Genomic DNA, 19,595 nt, shown 5'->3' on the forward strand with positions numbered 1-19,595 from the left:
GACGCCGTAGCCAGTATACACTTTCTTAAATTAATCAGAATTAATCGGAGATGACTCAAGATATCTGTCATTGATTTTGACGTTTTTACAGATGAGATCTTAATGTCGTAGTTTTATATCTAACTAAGATGTTTGGTGCAGTATTTCTAAATGAAAAAATGTGCATGAAAACGAGTCGTCTCTCATTGTTGTCCTTTAAAGACTTTACTGAAGAATCCCTACTGTTGACCAATCGCTGACGGAGGGGCGTGGACTTCGGCTACCGACTTCGACATGCCTCAAGAAACCTTTTTTTGTGTGCCATAAGAACCGAAAAAACCCTTACCGAAGTCCAAAACAAACAAACGTCACATGTCGTCATTATATATGCACAAACTCTTCCGAACTGTTTCGGCTGGGAAGCATGCGGACGCCTTTAGTCACGTCTCTATTTTGGGTCTTCACGGTGCCCAATATAGAAGCCAACTCCATTGCTCTTAGCTACTCATTTTTTCCACGGATTTTCTCTGTACATTGGCCTTCCTCCTGTAATTCTCCAGCTTGTGTTATCCACTGTAGTCCTTCTATTCAGTTCAGTTCTATTCAGGATAAATGCATTGCTGTGTTCAGCAATGAGCTGCAGCCTTCCAGCAGTAAGTCCAGTCAGTGGCATTGCCTTGTAAGACAGCTGTCAATATGAAAATGTCCAGTAATACAGTGGTGGTCACGGGTCCTGTTTGTGGACGTCTGTGGGTTTTGATGTCCGCTGCTCCACACACAGCTCTTCCAGGTGTTTTCTTCACACACTCACATCAAAAAGAGAGCCCTGAAAACTGTTAGCTGCACTGGTGTACTAGGAGCACAGTACGCTGCTCCTCTGAATCATTCCCACCATTAAAGGATTAGTGTATATAAAATTGATTCAGGCCTTGTTTTTAGTGTGTATTGGGGTGGGTGTTTGTCTGTGTGACAGAGAGAGAGTGTTTTATAACAGCACCTGTGTAGAGCAAGGCCCAGGGAGTTGATAAAGATTGTCAAGGTAAAACAACATCTAGTGTGATCATTTGGTCTTAGTATAAGAAGGAAATATATACAGTACCAGTCAAAAGTTTGGACACACTTACTCATTACAGGGTTTTTCTTTATTTGTACTATTTTCTGCATTGTAGAATAATAGTGAAGACATCAAAACTATGAAATAACACATATGGAATCATGTAGTAACCAAAAATGTGTTAAACAAATCAAAATATATTTTAGATTCTTCAAAGTAGCCACCCTTTGCCTTGATGACAGCTTTGCACAGTCTTGGCATTCTCTCAAACAGCTTTACCTGGAATGCTTTTCCAACAGTCTTTAAAGAGTTCCCACATGCTGAGCACTTGTTGGCTACTTTTCCTTCACTCTGCGGTCCAAATGATCCCAAACCGTCTCAAATCAAATCAAGCTTTATTTGTCACATGCACTGAATACAAGTGTAGACCTTACTGTGAAATGCTTACTTACAAGCCCTTAACTTCTCAGGGCTACGTGGGACGCTACCGTCCCACCCACGGTTCACACTATTCAACAGCCAGTGAAATATCAGGGCGGCAAATTCAAAACAACAAAATGTCATAATTAAAATTTCTCAAACATACAACTATTTTACACCATTTTAAAGATACACATCTCCTTAATCCAACCACATTGTCTGATTTGAAAAAGGCTTTACGGCGAAAGCATAAAGTTAGATTATGTTAGGACAGTGCCAACACAAGAAAAACCACACAGCCATTTTCCAAGCAGGAGAGTAGTCACAAGAAATACAGCTAAAAGTAAGCACTAACCTTTGACCATCTTCATCAGATGACACTCCTAGGACTCAATGTTACACAATACATGTATGTTTTGTTCGATAAAGTTAATATTTATATCCAAAAACCCCATTTTACATTGGCGCGTGATGTTCAGAAGATATTTTCCCAACAACTGCCGGTGAATCAGCACAACAATTTACAAAAATACTCATCATAAACGTTGATAAAATATTAAACTGTTATTCAAAGAATTATAGATAACCATCTCCTTTATGCAACCGCTGTGACAGATTTCAAAAAAGCTTCACGGGGAAAGCACACTTTGCAATAATCTGAGTACGGCGCTCAGAAAAATACATCAGGCAATACAGATACCCGCCATTTTGGAGTCATCTAAAATCATAAATAGCATTATAAATATTCACTTACCTTTGATCTTCATCAGAAGGCACTTCCAGGAATCCCAGGTCCACAATAAATGTTGTTTTGTTCGATAAAGTCCATAATTTATGTCCAAATACCTCCTTGTTGTTTGCGCGTTCAGTAAGCTACTCCAAATGTAGGAAACGCGCCAACATTTTCACGACGAAAAGTCTAAAAAAGTTCTATTTATGTTCGTAGAAACATGTCAAACGTTGTATAGCATCAATCTTTAGGGCCTTTTTAACATAAAACGTAATATTCCATCCGGACGATTCCAATGTCTTGAAAAACGTTATGGAACACAGCTACCTCATCACGTGAATGCGCGCCACTGAAGTCATGTCATTTTCTGAGTCACCAACTTCCCGGCCTTCTTGTTCGCTCTCTGTTCACTGCAAAAGCCCGAAACAAGGTTCTAAAGACTGTTGACATCTAGTGGAAGCCTTAGGAAGTGCAAAATGAACCCTAAGTCACTGTGTGTTAGATAGGCAATGACTTGAAAAGACTACAAGCATCAGATTTCCCACTTCCTGGTTGGATTTTTCTCAGGTCTTTGCCTGTCATATGAGTTCTGTTATACTCACAGACATCATTAAAACAGTTTTAGAAACTTCAGAGTGTTTTCTATCCAAATCTACTAATAATATGCAAATATTTGACTCTGGGCCCGAGTATTAGGCAGTTTTCTATGGGCCCGCTTTTCATCCGAAATCGAAAATACTGTCCCCCCCATACCCTAAAAAGTTAACCAACAGTGAAGTTCAAGAAGAGTTAAGAAAATATTTACCAAATAAACTAAAGTTAGAAATGATAAGGAGTAACACAATAAAATAACAATAACGAGGCTATATACAGGGGGTACCGAGTCCGTGTGTGGGGGTACAGGTTAGTTGAGGTAATTTATACATGTAGGTAGGGGTGAAGTGACTGTGCAATTGGGTTAAGGTCGGGGGATTGTGGAGGCCAGGTCATCTGATGCAGCACTCCATCACTCTCCTTCTTGGTCAAATAGCCCTTACACAGCCTGGAGGTGTGTTGGGTCTTTGTCCTATTGAAAAACAATATTATAGTCACACTAAGCCCAAACCAGATGGGATGGCGTATCGCTGCAACATGCTGTGGTAGCAATGCTGGTTAAGTGGGCCTTGAATTCTAAATAAATCACTGACAGTGTCACCAAAAAAGCACCCTCACCCCATCACACCACCTCCTCCATGCTTCACGGTGGGAACCACACATGCGGAGATCATCCGTTTACCTACTCTGCGTCTCACAAGGACACGGCGGTTGGAAACAAAATCTCAAATTTGGACCCATCAGACCAAAGGACAGATTTCCACCGGTCTAATGTCCATTGCTCGTGCTTCTTGGCCCAAGCAAGTCTCTTCTTCTTATTGGTGTCATTTAGTAGTGTTTTTTGCAGCAATTCTACCATGAAGGCCTGATTCACGCAGTCTCCTCTGAACAGTTGATGTTGAGATGTCTGTTACTTGAACTCTGAAGCATTTATTCGGGCAATTTCTGAGGCTGGTAACTCTAATGAACTTATTCTTTGCAGCAGAGGTAACTGGGTCTTCCTTTTCCTGTGGCGGTCCTCATGAGAGCCAGTTTCATCATAGCACTTGATGGTTTTTGCGACTGCACAAAGTTCTTGAAATGTTCCTTATTGACTGATCTTCATGTCTTAAAGTAATGATGGACTGTCGCTTCTCTTTGCTTATTTGAGCTGTTCTTGCCATAATATGGACTTGGTCTTTTACCAAATAGGGCTATCTTCTGTATACCACATCTTCCTTGTCACAACACAACTGACTGGCTCAAACACATTAACCTCTCTAGGGTCGGCGGGACGAAATCGTCCCACCTACTCAACAGCCAGTTGAATCCCGTGGCGCGTTATTCAAATACCTTAGAAATGCTATTACTTCAATTTCTCAAACATATGACTATTTTACACCATTTTAAAGACAAGACGCTCGTTAATCTAACCACATTGTTCGATTTCAAAAAGGCTTTACAACGAAAGCAAAACATTAGATTATGTCAGCAGAGTACCCAGCCAGAAATAATCAGACACCCATTTTTCAAGCTAGCATATAATGTCACATAAACCCAAACCACAGCTAAATGCAGCACTAACCTTTGATGATCTTCATCAGATGACAACCCTAGGACATTATGTTATACATGCATGTTTTGTTCAATCAAGTTCATATTTATATCAAAAACCAGCTTTTTACATTAGCATGTGACGTTCAGAACTAGCATACCCCCCGCAAACTTCCGGTGAATTTACTAAATTACTCACGATAAACGTTCACAAAAAACATCATTATTTTAAGAATTATAGATACAGAACTCCTCTATGCACTCGCTATGTCCGATTTTAAAATAGCTTTTCGGTGAAAGCACATTTTGCAATATTCTAAGTAGATAGCCCGGCATCACAGGGCTAGCTATTTAGACACCCACCAAGTTTAGCCCTGACCAAACTCCGATTTACTATTAGAAAAGTTTGATTACCTTTCCTGTTCTTCGTCAGAATGCACTCCCAGGACTTCTACTTCAATAACAAATGTTGGTTTGGTCCAAAATAATCCATAGTTAGGACACTATCTGAATGGTAAATAAGGGTCACGCGCATTTCGTGCCAAAAGATTTCGAAATATTTCATTACCGTACTTCGAAGCATGTCAACCGCTGTTTAAAATAAATTTTTATGCCATTTTTCTCGTAAAAAAGCGATAATATTCCGACCGGGAATCTGCAATTAGGTAAACAGCCGAAAGAAAAAAATATCACTGGGTCGACTCGGGCACGCCCCTAATTCCTTTGTCCTCTGATCGGCCACTTGGCAAAGGCGATTATGTGTTTCAGCCTGGGGCTGCCTCGACATCGTTCAGCTTTTTCCCGGGCTCTGAGAGCCTATTGGAGCCGTAGGAAGTGTCACGTTACAGCTAAGATCCTGACTCTTCAATAAACAGAGGCAAGAACAACAACACCTTGTCAGACAGGCCACTTCCTGCATGAACTCTTCTCAGGTTTTTGCCTGCCATATGAGTTCTGTTATACTCACAGACACCATTCAAACAGTTTTAGAAACTTTATGGTGTTTTCTATCCAAAGCCAATAATTATATGCATATTCTAGTTACTGGGCAGGAGTAGTAACCAGATTAAATCGGGTACGTTTTTTATCCGGCCGTGTAAATACTGCCCCCTAGCCCTAACAGGTTAATTGAATGCATTCTAGGTGACTACCTCATGAAGCTGGTTGAGAGAATGCCAAGAGTGTGCAAAGCTGTCATCAAGGCAAAGGGTGACTACTTTGAAGAATCTCAAATCTAAAATACATTTTGATTTAACACTTTTTTGGTTACTACATGATTCCATATGTGTTATTTCATAGTTTTGATGTCTTCACTATTATTCTACAATGTAGAAAATAGTAAAAATAAAGAAGAACTCTTGAATGAGTAGATGTGTCCAAACTTTTGACTGGTACTGTATGTATAATATATCGTAGAAATAATGTACCCATGGTCTACAGCAGATTTAGGTGGCAGACTAGGCCTACACGTTTCAATTTGGAAATCAGAAAATCTGGAGCACTAGTGCAGGGGTGTGTGTGTTTTGATTGTGACCTAGAGGATTTCCCTTCAGGGAAGTACAATTGTGCCGTGGAAGGGAAGTGAGCTCGTCATCTGTCTTTGAATACAAAACCGTTGCAATGCAGAATTACATTTCCGTGCACCACAATTATGTGTTCAATATCAATCATTAGCCTACCAGTATAATATTTGCATTGATGTTCTGATTAGATTGCATTCATTTTTATTGTATTGTTTTTGAGAGCCAACCAGTCATGTCTGACAGCCTGGTTGCTGGGCAGACTTGATGTGTTATGCAATGTTGTTTTGTTTTTCCAGTATTGTCCCTTAAATACCTCTATTCATAGATAGTCTACCCATCCATTACTGCTGTGATTTTTTTAAATAAAATATAACCAAACACATCCACACTGTAGTTAGTCTTTATTTGGGCAGAAAAATATGTATGGCTGATTTTTAATGCCCTAAAATAAGGCTATGACTTGATCACCTAATTGTACCTTCAGCCTCCATGAGCGGTTAAGGCAGGTGCTGGCTAGAACTCTGTGTGGTAGGCCTATGGTGAAGAACACTACTACTGGCTTATATGGTGATGCAGTGCAGATGCTGCTGCGTAGGGAATAGCTAGGGTCTGCAGCTGTGTGTCTGTCTGTGTTAATGTGTGTACATCCAGATCACATGTCCCAAGCCCATGTTGACTCTAGAACTGGCTTTTATTCCAGGAGCGTTGTGTTGTTGTGTGTCTGGTCTTCATCTAAATTTAGGCCTCCCCTCTGGCAGACAGACAAGACATCCTCAGGAACTCTTATTTTCTTTGATCAGAACCAGAAACCTGGTCCACTCTCTCTGAAATGTGCATGTTCTGTGTTTGACTAACTATTGTATCACACTGGCTTTATGGCCTTTGAATAATTACCATATGTAATGTTTATACAGCATTTTGCCTCAAGTAACACTATATTTTATCATTTGAAAAATCTCTTGGTTTGGCTGAATTGTTTTACCTGGTCTTCAGTGTTTTGAATATGATTAGTTATGTTTCCAAGGAGCTCTCTTTTTTTTTTCTCCGTCCAGGGTATTTTCTCTCCAAGCTGAAATGATTCCTTGCAAACAGGAAGGGAACTCAACTTCCTGTGGGTTAATCCTGCTATTGGTAGCTTCCTGTTCCATACAATCACGACCACACAGACACACTGACCTAATGCTCCATAAGGATTTTACTTCACAGTAACCTTCACATTAATGTCAACCATGTTTGTGTTTAGATTTTTCCTTCTATACACTCTTAGAAAAAAAGGTTCCAAAAGGGTTCTCCAGCTTTCCCCGCAGGAGCCCTTTTTGGTTCCAGGTAGAAAGAACCCTTTTGAAAGGGTTCTACCTGTAACCCAAAAGGGTTCTATTTGGAACCCAAAAGGGTTCTTCAAAGGGTTCTCCTATGGGGACAGCTGAAGAAGAGCATGAAGACTACTAGCTATAACAAATAATGCTACAGAAACCTGACCAAACACAAAGCAGCTGTTGACAGTACAAGGGCACTATGTTGGCAGTGACACTCCCATGTTTTTGATTCCATAAAGGGATGATGACTAATAGTGGACTGCGACACGTAATCAAGGAACGCAGAGATCAGAAACTTCCCCCTCTCTCCCTGTGTTTCCTGTTTGCTCATGAGGTCAGTCATAACTGACCACTTGACTTAACCTCATCGCCTGGTCTCATCACGTTTGGTTTCTCTTGCTCTAGTTAGACACCTGACAGTGAAAAAAGTTGTTAGGCTACTGTTTGTGAATTTCCCTCGTATGCTTGCATGGGCCTATGCATGCGAAATGAGCTGTCTAGCTAACTCTGGAACTATTATACCTCAGTATTGTCTGAGTCATTATTATTGCCTATTGTCCCTTTTGAAATGAAAGAATAAAAATGAATAGTGTTCATGAAAAGTGAGAGGTAGCTATCTACCAGCTCGAACTGTTAGTTCCACTTCTTTGTTGTATTTACAGCGGAAGGAGGAAGTGACCATAGAATGACTAAAACGGGCATCCCCGTTCAAGTCAGTGTTCTGTAATTCTATTTCTATGGAGGTGACCTGTCCTAAGCTTCCTCACGCCTTTTTGTCCTACTGATTATCCTGCATGATTCCAGGTTCTCTGAGTGAAAACCACAACTGTAATCATCATGGATAACAGGAGTTATTTATAGCAGCTTGTCTTCCTTCCAACATGGGTGAGTAATGAGGAGGGAGCTAACCTTCTCATCCACAGCTAACACTCTCAATTGCTAATCACACACACACACAGAACACCATCGCTAGACAGAGAATCAGGACGAGGGAGCTTGTTATATACCCAAACACTACATCACATGGCATGAAAGAGTCCCAGTCCTCCTGCTGAAAGCTGTCTGCTACAGGTTATTTCTGGGCTGTCAGTAGTATGGCCTGCACTGTGTTGTGTATAGTCTTTGAAGCAGGCCGGACAAGAGCTGAGGCTGCTGTCTCTGGGAGGGCTCAGTAACACAAAGAGCCCCTTTAACCACAGATCAAGGCCCAGGCTGTACACTGGGCTGTCCACACCTGCCTACTCTTTGTTTCTCAACAAGGGCCTCTCTGGCCATGGCTCAAGTCTGACTAAATGTGAATCATGGTATAAATATACCAAACATCCCCCTTGTAATATCAAGACACTCATTGTTTTATGTAACTCTACTGTGACTTTGAGATAAGATAATCACCATTTTGGGGGTATTTGTTCTGGAACGTCAGATGTTGTTTATTAGCTAATCATTTGCTTTGGCCCTATGCTACAAGGCGTAGTATTCCTGTACCAGTTTCCATCAGATAGTATTGTTAGCATTTGCTACATGAGTCAAATGGGTGAATGCAAGGCTGTGCTGTCCTGGCTGAAACAATATTCACTCCCAGTGTTCTCCTACTGTTGATGGGGGTCTAGGACGGCAGAAAACGTCCCAGTCAGGGATTTGGCCATCTGCATTTATCTTCAACAGGAATGCTAATGTTCAGTGGTATTCTCGGTAGTCAATGTGTAGTACGAATGTGTATCATAGCAACAAGTTCCACTGGCTTTTTAAATAGTGTCCCTGCAGATGGCTTCTTCAGGATTGTTCCCAGCAGTAGAACACAGCAGCAGTAGCACATGTCTTTTATGGCTGGAACAGCCATGCGTAATGTCCTCAGATTAGGACCTGATTTCTGCAGTGTTCTCTCTGTACCAGACCCTGTTCTACATTCTACTCACACTTCACAACAAGCTGTTTATGGTGAATCATTTTAAAATATAATCCCATCAGAGGAGTAGACGAGAGCAGTGTTTAGCCGCACTGGGGTGAACAGTCCTCTCCTCCTGACTCACTAACCACCCTTCTCTGACCCTGAGGCCTACCGATAACCGTTATGCCCTGCGCCCTCATGACCGGTACTGCCAGTCACACCCTACCGATACGATAAAGCCCTTCCCAGTCAGACACGTCCCACTACTAAGGCCACTCTCTGAGTCACCACAGCAGTGAAAGGAAAAATCACGTGAGTGGAAGAGGGAGGAAAACAATGGACGTTGGAGGAGATTCGTGTGTGTGTGTGTGTGTGTGTGTGTGTGTGGTGTGTGTGTGTGTGTGTGTGTGTGTGTGTGTGTGTGTGTGTGTGTGTTTGCACTGTCTTTTAACATCTGGGTCCACAGCTGGAAGGGGGTGTGTGAGGGGGGGATGGTTAGGCTAAGTGCAGTGAATTATAAGCCTTCTTCATTGTCTCAGGCTCTCGTATTTAGGGAGAGATCAGGCATATATTGTTAATGCTGTGTGTTGATACTCTGCTGGGAGTAGTTTGCATGTGTATGGAATAGAGACAAATCTCTTTAAAATGTGATCTGGCCACAGTTTTAATTGAATGTATCCTGTGTATCCAGTTACTGGCCATACAGAGTATGTATGTCAGTTACAACCTTGCTCCCTTCCTGTCCCCTTATAGCTTCAAATAAAATCTCATTTTATTTGTCACATACACATGGTTAACAGATGTTAATGCGAGCGTAGCGAAATGCTTGTGATGCATAGTTTCCTAGGAACGAGAAGCGAGGCGGCCATCTCTGTCGGCGCCGGAAATTGTCGTGTCGTGTTCATTCTAAGACGAGGCCCCCTTGTCACATGGCCCACAAACGGCATGGACATTTTTCTCATAGCATGGGCCCCCACTGTCTGCTTTGCAGTGTACTGTTGGCAAAATGTATGACCTCCAGCCTTACAAACACTTGACAGGAATGTGTGGTAAGGGGGCGGCTTTGGCTAAATGGGTCAGCCCCCCCCCCCCCCCCCCAGGTAATGGCGGCCCGAATGTGGGAGTCTCAGGGGCAGACAGTGGGAGGGAGGTGCAGCACAAACCCTGCCTGCGCCAATTATGGACATGAATAACATCCACATTGAGCTGCCATGAAAATCAGGGTCAAGGGGTTAACTGTGTGTTCATTACAGAGATGTGGGGAGTTCAAGAGAACACTTATATACCCACACCCCGGCGAAAACCACCGTACTGTACATACCCACACCCTGGCCAAAACTACCGTACTGTGCATACCCACACCCCGGCGAAAACCACCGTACTGTACATACCCACACCCTGGCCAAAACTACCGTACTGTACATACCCACACCCTGGCCAAAACTACCGTACTGTACATACCCACACCCCGGCGAAAACCACCGTACTGTACATACCCACACCCTGGCCAAAACTACCGTACTGTACATACCCACACCCTGGCCAAAACTACCGTACTGTGCATACCCACACCCTGGCAAAACCACCGTACTGTACATACCCACACCCTGGCCAAAACTACCGTACTGTACATACCCACACTCTGGCAAAACTACCGTACTGTACATACCCACACCCTGGCAAAACTACCGTACTGTACATACCCACACCCTGGCCAAAACTACCGTACTGTACATACCCACACTCTGGCAAAACTACCGTACTGTACATACCCACACCCTGGCAAAACTACCGTACTGTACATACCCACACCCTGGCCAAAACTACCGTACTGTACATACCCACACCCTGGCAAAACTACCGTACTGTACATACCCACACCCTGGCCAAAACTACCGTACTGTACATACCCACACCCCGGCCAAAACTACCGTACTGTACATACCCACACCCTGGCCAAAACTACCGTACTGTACATACCCACACCCCGGCCAAAACTACCGTACTGTACATACCCACACCCCGGCCAAAAGTACCGTACTGTACATACCCACACCCTGGCCAAAAGTACCGTACTGTACATACCCACACCCTGGCCAAAAGTACCGTACTGTACATACCCACACTCTGGCCAAAAGTACCGTACTGTACATACCCACACCCTGGCCAAAACTACCGTACTGTACATACCCACACCCTGGCCAAAAGTACCGTACTGTACATACCCACACCCTGGCCAAAAGTACCGTACTGTACATACCCACACCCTGGAGAAAACGACCGTACTGTACATACCCACACCCTGGCCAAAAGTACCGTACTGTACATACCCACACCCTGGCCAAAAGTACCGTACTGTACATACCCACACCCTGGCCAAAAGTACCGTACTGTACATACCCACACCCTGGCCAAAAGTACCGTACTGTACATACCCACACCCTGGCCAAAAGTACCGTACTGTACATTCCCACAACCTGACAAACTACCCACACCCCGAAAAAACACTAGCCCTTCTCCTACCCACACCCTGACAACACTAGCCCTTCTCCTACCCACACCCTGAAAACACTAGCCCTTCTCCTACCCACACCCTGAAAACACTAGCCCTTCTCCTACCCACACCCTGAAAACACTAGCCCTTCTCCTACCCACACCCTGACAACACTAGCCCTTCTCCTACCCACACCCTGAAAACACTAGCCCTTCTCCTACCCACACCCTGAAAACACTAGCCCTTCTCCTACCCACACCCTGAAAACACTCTGAGTCAAACAGGAATTCTGAGGAAAAATAAATGTTGGTAGTGTTAATCCTGTAACTTCTTAGTCATATAATATTAGTAAAATATTCCCAGTCTGGCCATTCCAGACATGTTAGTGTGAAACAAGGCTATGCTGTGTCACTTATTGTGAATTCCATGGCTGTCTCCACCCTGCTTCTCAGCTCTCCCAATCAAACATCTCCATTTCTGGGCCTGGCACCAAATAGCTGGGACTCATATTTGTGCTGTCTTCACCAGGTCCACTCAGCATTAGCCAGACAAAACATGGACTGTCTAGAGGAGACTGTAATAGTCCTGATGATGATTACTGTGATGATGGGGATGAAGAGGAGGTTGGTCATAATGTTGTTAGGTTTGCTTGTCTTCTTCTTCTCCAGCGCAGCTCCTCTGCATTAGAGCAGCTGTATCATTACAGCTAAATGCCTGGATACCAGCAGGGCTTGCTGTGCATCAGTCAGACTTCTAAAAGTGGATTTGTGGGTGCAGAGCTGTGATTTAAAGCTGCAGGCCAAAGCGCAGTCACGGGTGGAGCAGTACTGTGGGGAGGACAGCACAGAGGACAGTGTTAGTCCCAGAGAGGGAGGGAGCTGCCTGTTTGTGTGATGAATTCACCACGACTGTCTGTCTGGTCACTGGTGTTTCCTTTTGTAGTGTTACTGTTTAGCTTAATCCACACTGGCAGGCAGCACTGAGGTCCAGGTAGACCTTGCTCACCTAGGATGAAACTCAAAACAAACTGAAGATGGTCCATCTTTTTATAGCAAACAAACGTTCACTTCCACTGTAAACCAGATTGAATCTGTGCGGGCTGTCTACTCTGTGCAACACACGTCTATAATGTTTGCACATTATACCTCACATTGGTACTCACAAAAGTGCAAGCAAGCAATTCCAGGGTCTGTCTCACCCCCAGTGATGCAGTAACACGGACATGTGGGAACCAACGGTGGCGAAGCTGGTGTGTGTGTGTGTGTGTGTGTGTGTGTGTGTGTGTGTGTGTGTGTGTGTGTGTGTGTGTGTGCATGTCTGTGTTAAGTAACACTGCAGTGGTGACATCCCAGTGGTCTGTGGTGCAGTCAGTCAGTGTTTGGGGTATAATGGTCCTCAGGCGCTCTCTGTCTCTCTCTCTCCTCTCTCTGTCAGTCCGCTAGGTACCCAGTAAAGAGTTTTGCCCTCCAGGCAGCCTCCGCCTACTCTCCTCTCAGCATGAAACCCAGACCATCACAAGTGCTCTGCAAACGGAGAGAGCACATGATAGGCTTTTAAAACCGTGACTCAGTATCCAGCCACCCAGAGTCACTCCGAGGTCTACCACAAGTTCAATCTCTCTGTTTAGAAGAAAATCCTTTCCTTTTGAGTATAGTTTTTTTACGCTGCATACATTACCTCCCGTGGACTTTTACCCTGGTTTCAGAATGCTCATTATCACAGTGTTAACCGCTTACCCTCATTACCCTAATGATAGTGACATTTCTCTCCCTCTCTCTCCCTGTCTTAGAGCGCAGCGATGGAGGAAACCGTAATATGGGAACAGCACACAGTGACCCTTCACAGGGTAAGTGTTTTACCTCTCTCTCTCTCTCTCTCTCTCTCTCTCTCTCTCCATTCCTATGTAGCCCTCTCCATCCCTACATCATCATCCCTCTCTCTCAGTGCCGGGAAGGCCAGCTGCAGGATCAGGAAGTGTGCTGATGGAACACACAATGGGTCCAGCATAAAGATGTCAGGAAGCTCCAGTGAGGAAGAGAGAGCTATGTAGCGTCCTCTTCCTGTGTGTTTCTCTTCTCTTCCTGTTGGCAGCCAGCCCCATGACACTCCAGGATCACAGGGAATACTGTATGTTGTGTAGACTACACATGAACTGGTCTATGTGAGTACCTACGGCTGGGATTTGCCAGTGACCTCACGATATGATATTATCGCGATACTTTGGTACCGATAAAATATGTATTGCAATTCTCACTATATGAATTGCGAGTCGATACTGTGATTTTATTGCGATTTAATGTTTTGAAAATATTGCTTACCAAATGTCTGCTGCAGAGGGTCGAGAAAGCCACGAGAAAACAAGTGATCAGTCATGGAAATTTAAGTGTGAAAAAATAACTAAACTAAATAAAATACTATTGCGATATTGTCAAAAAAGCATTTTTTTTCTGCCCATTTTTCTGCCCATCACTATTAGTACCCTACACTATGTTGCCAATTGCCAATACTTTTTTTTGTCTGGGTCTCAACTTACTGTTGAGAGTTAGAATAGTATAATTCACAAGGTGCAATTTGTAAATGTGGTTGTGCATCAGCAATTTTTCTCTGGTGATGTCAGTCACTGTGATGATCGTCCCATGTCCTCCATCACTTGAATTAAAGAAATGATGAATAACCAGACACTGACAATGATTTACGGTTGATGAGAAGCACATTTATTTATTGATAATAATGTGGGTTAGCGATGTCCTCTTGATTGTTGCTGGTCACCTGTAAAAGGTGAGAAACGGTGTGTTAAGAGTTTGAGTTGGGAGTTTGAGTTGGTTCTTGTGCTGCATCTCCCTGATTTTAATATAGGCTGTTTCTGGTCATACATTAAGTGATTAAAAGTAGAATGTGATATTGTTTACTAATTAAAATGTGAAGGTAGAGCGTCAGAAATGTGTATGATTACCTTGTATTTCCTCGTTTATTGAAGAGGGTTCTGTTAATTTCCTGTTCAGAGAATTGACGGACAGGTGGGGGTGCGTTGGAGCGCATATCCCCAAAGTCTAGTTATTCCTTAACCATGGTTTAGGACCGTTATTGAGATATGTGCTGGTATATGTTCAAGTATGTTTATGATCCGAAGGACATTTGGATTGTAATTCATGTCTTTTGAATGTTAATTGATCAGTGTGTGAAATTCCTTGTTTTCATTGGTCAAATGCACTATGGGTAGGGTATAAGAACCCTGTATTGTCATTGTTTAAGAGACAGGACAGGGAACAGGTCGGCATGCTGCTGTTTACAGGCATATTTGAAGCATTGATTTTGTTAGTCACTCCCACTCAGATATCAACATGGCGTAAGTCATGGCAAAATGTGTACAATTGCACAAAATGTACTTTTAAAAATGTTTTGCCCGCGAGGTGAGGTGGGGCCCCCCGAACCAAATCTCGCTTAGGGCCCCCTTGGGGGTATGTTTTCAGGAGCTTTGGTCCCAGGAAAACACTGAATTTCTCATTTGGTCCCAGGCTGAAATAGTTTAACAACCCCTACACTAGAGCATTGGAAAGCAAAACAACTACAAGAGTAGAATCACAACAGTGGTGAAGGCATAACTCTGGCACCACCTGCTCCCTTTACAACACCATATTATTATCCCACTTACACTGGTATAGGCCTACCACTTTAATTAGTTTACCCCATGATTGCACTGTAGTAATAAGCATGTTATAAAAATGTTGGTCTTTACACCTTTCAATGACAGACACTCGCAGGACTAGACTAGTGAAACCTCAGGTGATGTGTAGACATATTGTTGACTGGGTTTATCTCATTGCACCCCTCCAGACAGCCAATGTTTAATAACATAACAACAACCATAGGAGTTGGCTACACGACACTAACAGATCTGGGACCAGACTAGAGGCATGCTGTCAATGTGTGGTTGTGCCAGCGAGCGGATCACCAGCAGGGTTACTATAAGTGTCTCTCCTCTCAGTCTCCAGTCCTGAGTGGCGTCCTGGCCTGGCCATCTGTCAGGAGATCAGGAGTCAGGAAAGAGTCAGGCTGGCTGTGATAATGTAGGATACAGTCAGAGGTGACAGACTGACTAGAGAGAGGAGAGACCTGAGATCAGATCAGATCACTGTGCCAGACACCTCTCGCTCTTCTCTCTCTCTCTCTCTCTCTCTCTCTCTCGCTCTTCTCTCTCTCTCTCTCTCTCTCTCTCTCTCTCGCTCTTCTCTCTCTCGCTCTTCTCTCTCTCTCTCGCTCTCGCTCTCTCTCTCTCTCTCGCTCTCGCTCTTCTCTCTCTCTCGCTCTTCTCTCTCTCGCTCTCTCTCTCTCTCTCTCTCGCTCTCTCTCTCTCTCTCGCTCTCGCTCTTCTCTCTCTCTCGCTCTTCTCTCTCTTTCTCTCTCTCTCTCTCTCTCGCTCTTCTCTCTCTCGCTCTCTCTCTCTCTCTCGCTCTTCTCTCTCTCGCTCTTCTCTCTCTCGCTCTTCTCTCTCTCTCTCGCTCTCGCTCTTCTCTCTCTCTCTCTCTCTCGCTCTTCTCTCGCTCTCGCTCTTCTCTCTCTCTCGCTCTTCTCTCTTTCTCTCTCTCTCTCTCTCGCTCTTCTCTCTCTCGCTCTCTCTCTCTCGCTCTTCTCTCTCTCTCTCTCTCTCTCTCCTCTCTCTCTCTCTCTCTCGCTCTTCTCTCTCTCGCTCTTCTCTCTCTCTCTCTCTCTCGCTCTTCTCTCTCTCGCTCTTCTCTCTCGCTCTCGCTCTCGCTCTTCTCTCTCTCTCGCTCTTCTCTCTCTTTCTCTCTTCTCTCTCTTTCTCTCTTCTCTCTCTTTCTCTCTCTTTCTCTCTCGCTCTCTTTCTCTCTCTTTCTCTCTCGCTCTCTTTCTCTCTCTTTCTCTCTCGCTCTCTTTCTCTCTCAGGAGACAACCATGGACATAACACACACTAATCCTATTGCTATATCTAGGCTACGTGAAGGGATGGTTTATAGCTTTTGACTGTGCTTTAAAACAATGACTAGAGTTTAGAGTAGCTGTGTTTTTCTTCTATGTATTAAATCTGCTATACTAACTGAACTGAGGAAGTATGGCCTATGTATTAAATCTGCTATACTAACTGAACTGAGGAAGTATGGCCTATGAATTAAATCTGCTATACTAACTGAACTGAGGAAGTATGGCCTATGTATTAAATCTGCTATACTAACTGAACTGAGGAAGTATGGCCTATGAATTAAATCTGCTATACTAACTGAACTGAGGAAGTATGGCCTATGTATTCTCCTACTGTGTACAGTATTATGTTCATCAAGTGCATTCAGGCAAAACTCCCAGATGGATGAAATGAAGAAAACATGCACTGTTGTCCCAGACGTCATGTCTCCAACTTCGTGTGTGTGTGTGTGTGTGTGTGTGATGTGTGTAGGCCCCAGGGTTTGGGTTCGGCATAGCCATCTCAGGGGGCCGGGACAACCCTCACTTCCAGAGTGGTGAGACTTCCATTGTCATCTCCGACGTCCTGAAGGGAGGCCCAGCAGAAGGACTCTTATCGTAAGTGCAGAAAACACTTTCAACTGAGATTTTCTGTGAGCCTGATCTTTAGTTCAGGACCAGGCTTAATCTGGGTCTGGGTAACCAGCCCTATATGTTACTGCTATGGTCCTGATTTGGGAGTGGTCAATGTAGATCCTGACCGTGATTGAGCGTCCTTGTTTCTCTTCTCCTTCCAGGGAAAATGACCGTGTGGTAATGGTCAACGCGGTGTCCATGGACAACGTAGAGCATGCGTACGCAGTGCAGCAGCTTCGGAAGAGTGGAAAGAATGCAAAAATAGTGAGTTGATGTTTTATTCCTCAGGGGAATGGACAGCAGGCTAACCTTTCATGTTATGGTCCTCTGTCCTCAGCAAGTACATTCCTCTTCTATGAATGCCACCCCAGGGATTTAGACATGTTTCTCAATTCATTGAGTTGATAAGAGGTCATTTAAGGTGTTTGAGAATATCATGTCCCTTTCTCCCCCCAGACGATCCGAAGAAAACGGAGGGTTCAGATCCCAGTGTCTCGCCCGGGGGACAGGGAGACTATGTCCGAGCACGAGGAAGAGGACACGGATGAAGACGATGGTTACGAGCAGCACAGCGGCCGCAGCGGGCCCACCAGCGCCTACGGAGCGGCAAGCGGCGGCACGGCCAGCAGGCGGACGAACGACCGCGAGCGTGAACGCAGCAACAGCAGCCGGCGGGAACACAGTGCCTCGCGAGAGAGGAGCATCTCGCCCCGCTCCGGCCGATCCCAAGGGTCCTCTACACCGTCCCGCCCCGCCAAAGTCACCCTTGTCAAGTCCCGCAAGAATGAAGGTGGGCACCGCAATGTCCAGCGTAGGTTTTCAGCATGAATAATTTCTTTCTGGGCCGGCCAAACCCTCCCCTAACCCGGACGACGCTGGGCCAATTGTGCGCCACCCCATGGGTCTCCCGGTCGCGGCCGGCTGCTACAGAGCCTGGACTCGAACCCAGAATCTCTAGTTGCACAGCTAGCACTGCAATGCAGTACCTTAGACCACTGCACCACTCGGGAGGCCCGATTTTCTTTCCTTTGCATTGTCAGTTTGACCCTACAGTTTAAGGTGTGGTATTGCACAATGCTCTGCTAATATTGTTTTGTTGTTGTTGTTAAAGTAGAGTATGGTCTGCGTTTGGCCAGCCACATCTTTGTGAAGGACATCTCCCCAGAGAGCCTGGCAGCACGGGACGGAAACATCCAGGAGGGAGACGTGGTGCTGAAGGTGAGAACCAGAGACATGATGGGGCTAGTCATTATAGACGATGACCTGGAGTGGGAATGTCACCGGTTCAAATCCTGGGACGGGCACTCAAAGAAACGGGGACTGAGATGCAGAGCAGAAATATACTAAGCATACCACTTCCCATGAGGCAATATTTTGGGCATGCATTCACTAGTAAGCTAGTGTAAATATTGGAAGGTTGCCAGGGCCTCACAAAGAGTTAGAGAGGGGAGGGGTGTACAATGTCATACCTTTACACTGACTTCATCAACACATCGTTTCACTACGACATCTAGCCATTCTAGCCACGCTGTTTATATGTTCCCTCTGACAGAGATGCCTGTAATGGGAGTTCAAAGTTCATTAGTATGCTACTCAGTCCCCAAGCAGGGCCAGGCGTTCCATGCATTCCATCACTCTCTTTTGTTCCTGGCTAGTCAGTCGCTGATGGGAAAGATTTACCTCATCACAAGAATGTACACCCTGGACTCTGACTGTTTTAGTCCACTTCACTATGTTCAAAAGAGAGTCCTTGTATAGAACTCGAGTCTTCCAACTGTAGTAACTATGAAGGCGTGTACAAGAAAGTGAGATAACGTGTGGTTGTGGGACTTGAGCCTTCCCATATAAACATTTTGGTGATTTCATTTTTATCCAATATTATATGATGTGTTCAATCTCTCACTGCAGGTGACCATACGTAAAGCACTGTGCATGTGGAACATTTGCTAAAACATATCATACATTTTTAAACGTGATTATAGGTCTTGTACTCTATGGCTTTGGTGTATGTGTGCTGTTGCACGAGTCCAAAGTTAAACTGTACAATGATGCGAATGAATCCTTCCTTAAACAGCCTCTCTTTTTTTCTCCCAGATTAACGGCACAGTGACAGAGAACCTGTCGCTAATAGATGCTAAGAAGCTGATCGAGAGGTCAAAGGGCAAGTTAAAGATGGTGGTGCAGAGAGACGACAGAGCCACGTTGCTCAACATCCCCGATATGGACGACAGCATTCCCTCCGGCAACAACTCCGACCGAGACGGTGAGATGGAGCTCTGTGCCTTCTCTATAGGAAGTTAACCTCGATCAATCTTGTGTTTAACGACCTCATATTGATTAACACCGTTTTGTTTAGCTCACAATATGGCATGGTATTATGAGGGTGCAATTTCCCAGAGGTATCTGAAAAGGAAAACTTAATCCTTTTTCTACAGATTTCTCTTCTTTTTTTCCCTCTTTTTTTCTTAGTTTACTTGTCACGGTTCCTTCGCCATATTAAACACCACTTTG

At 44.4% G+C, this 19,595-nt stretch overlaps 1 protein-coding gene across 15 annotated transcripts in view; it reads left to right on the plus strand.

Annotated features, from left to right (window-relative positions):
- The window catches only part of tjp1a (tight junction protein 1a), a 185,345-nt gene that overhangs the window by 124,427 nt on the left and 41,323 nt on the right, over positions 1–19,595 (plus strand). For 10 of the 15 annotated variants that reach the window (XM_082969451.1, XM_014175455.3, XM_082969445.1 and 7 more), the window contains 6 exons: positions 13,321–13,377; positions 16,942–17,066; positions 17,246–17,348; positions 17,541–17,874; positions 18,196–18,302; positions 19,179–19,347. In XM_082969451.1, the coding sequence (XP_082825577.1) occupies positions 13,321–13,377; positions 16,942–17,066; positions 17,246–17,348; positions 17,541–17,874; positions 18,196–18,302; positions 19,179–19,347 (895 nt within the window). The remainder of the gene's footprint in view (positions 1–13,320; positions 13,378–16,941; positions 17,067–17,245; positions 17,349–17,540; positions 17,875–18,195; positions 18,303–19,178; positions 19,348–19,595) is intronic. The other 5 variants (XM_014175456.3, XM_014175458.3, XM_014175464.3 and 2 more) reach the window with 1 other exon arrangement.

This window comes from Salmo salar, chromosome 26, assembly GCF_965601325.2.
Source record: "Salmo salar chromosome 26, fSalSal1, whole genome shotgun sequence".
Classification (NCBI taxonomy): Eukaryota; Metazoa; Chordata; class Actinopteri; order Salmoniformes; family Salmonidae; genus Salmo; species Salmo salar.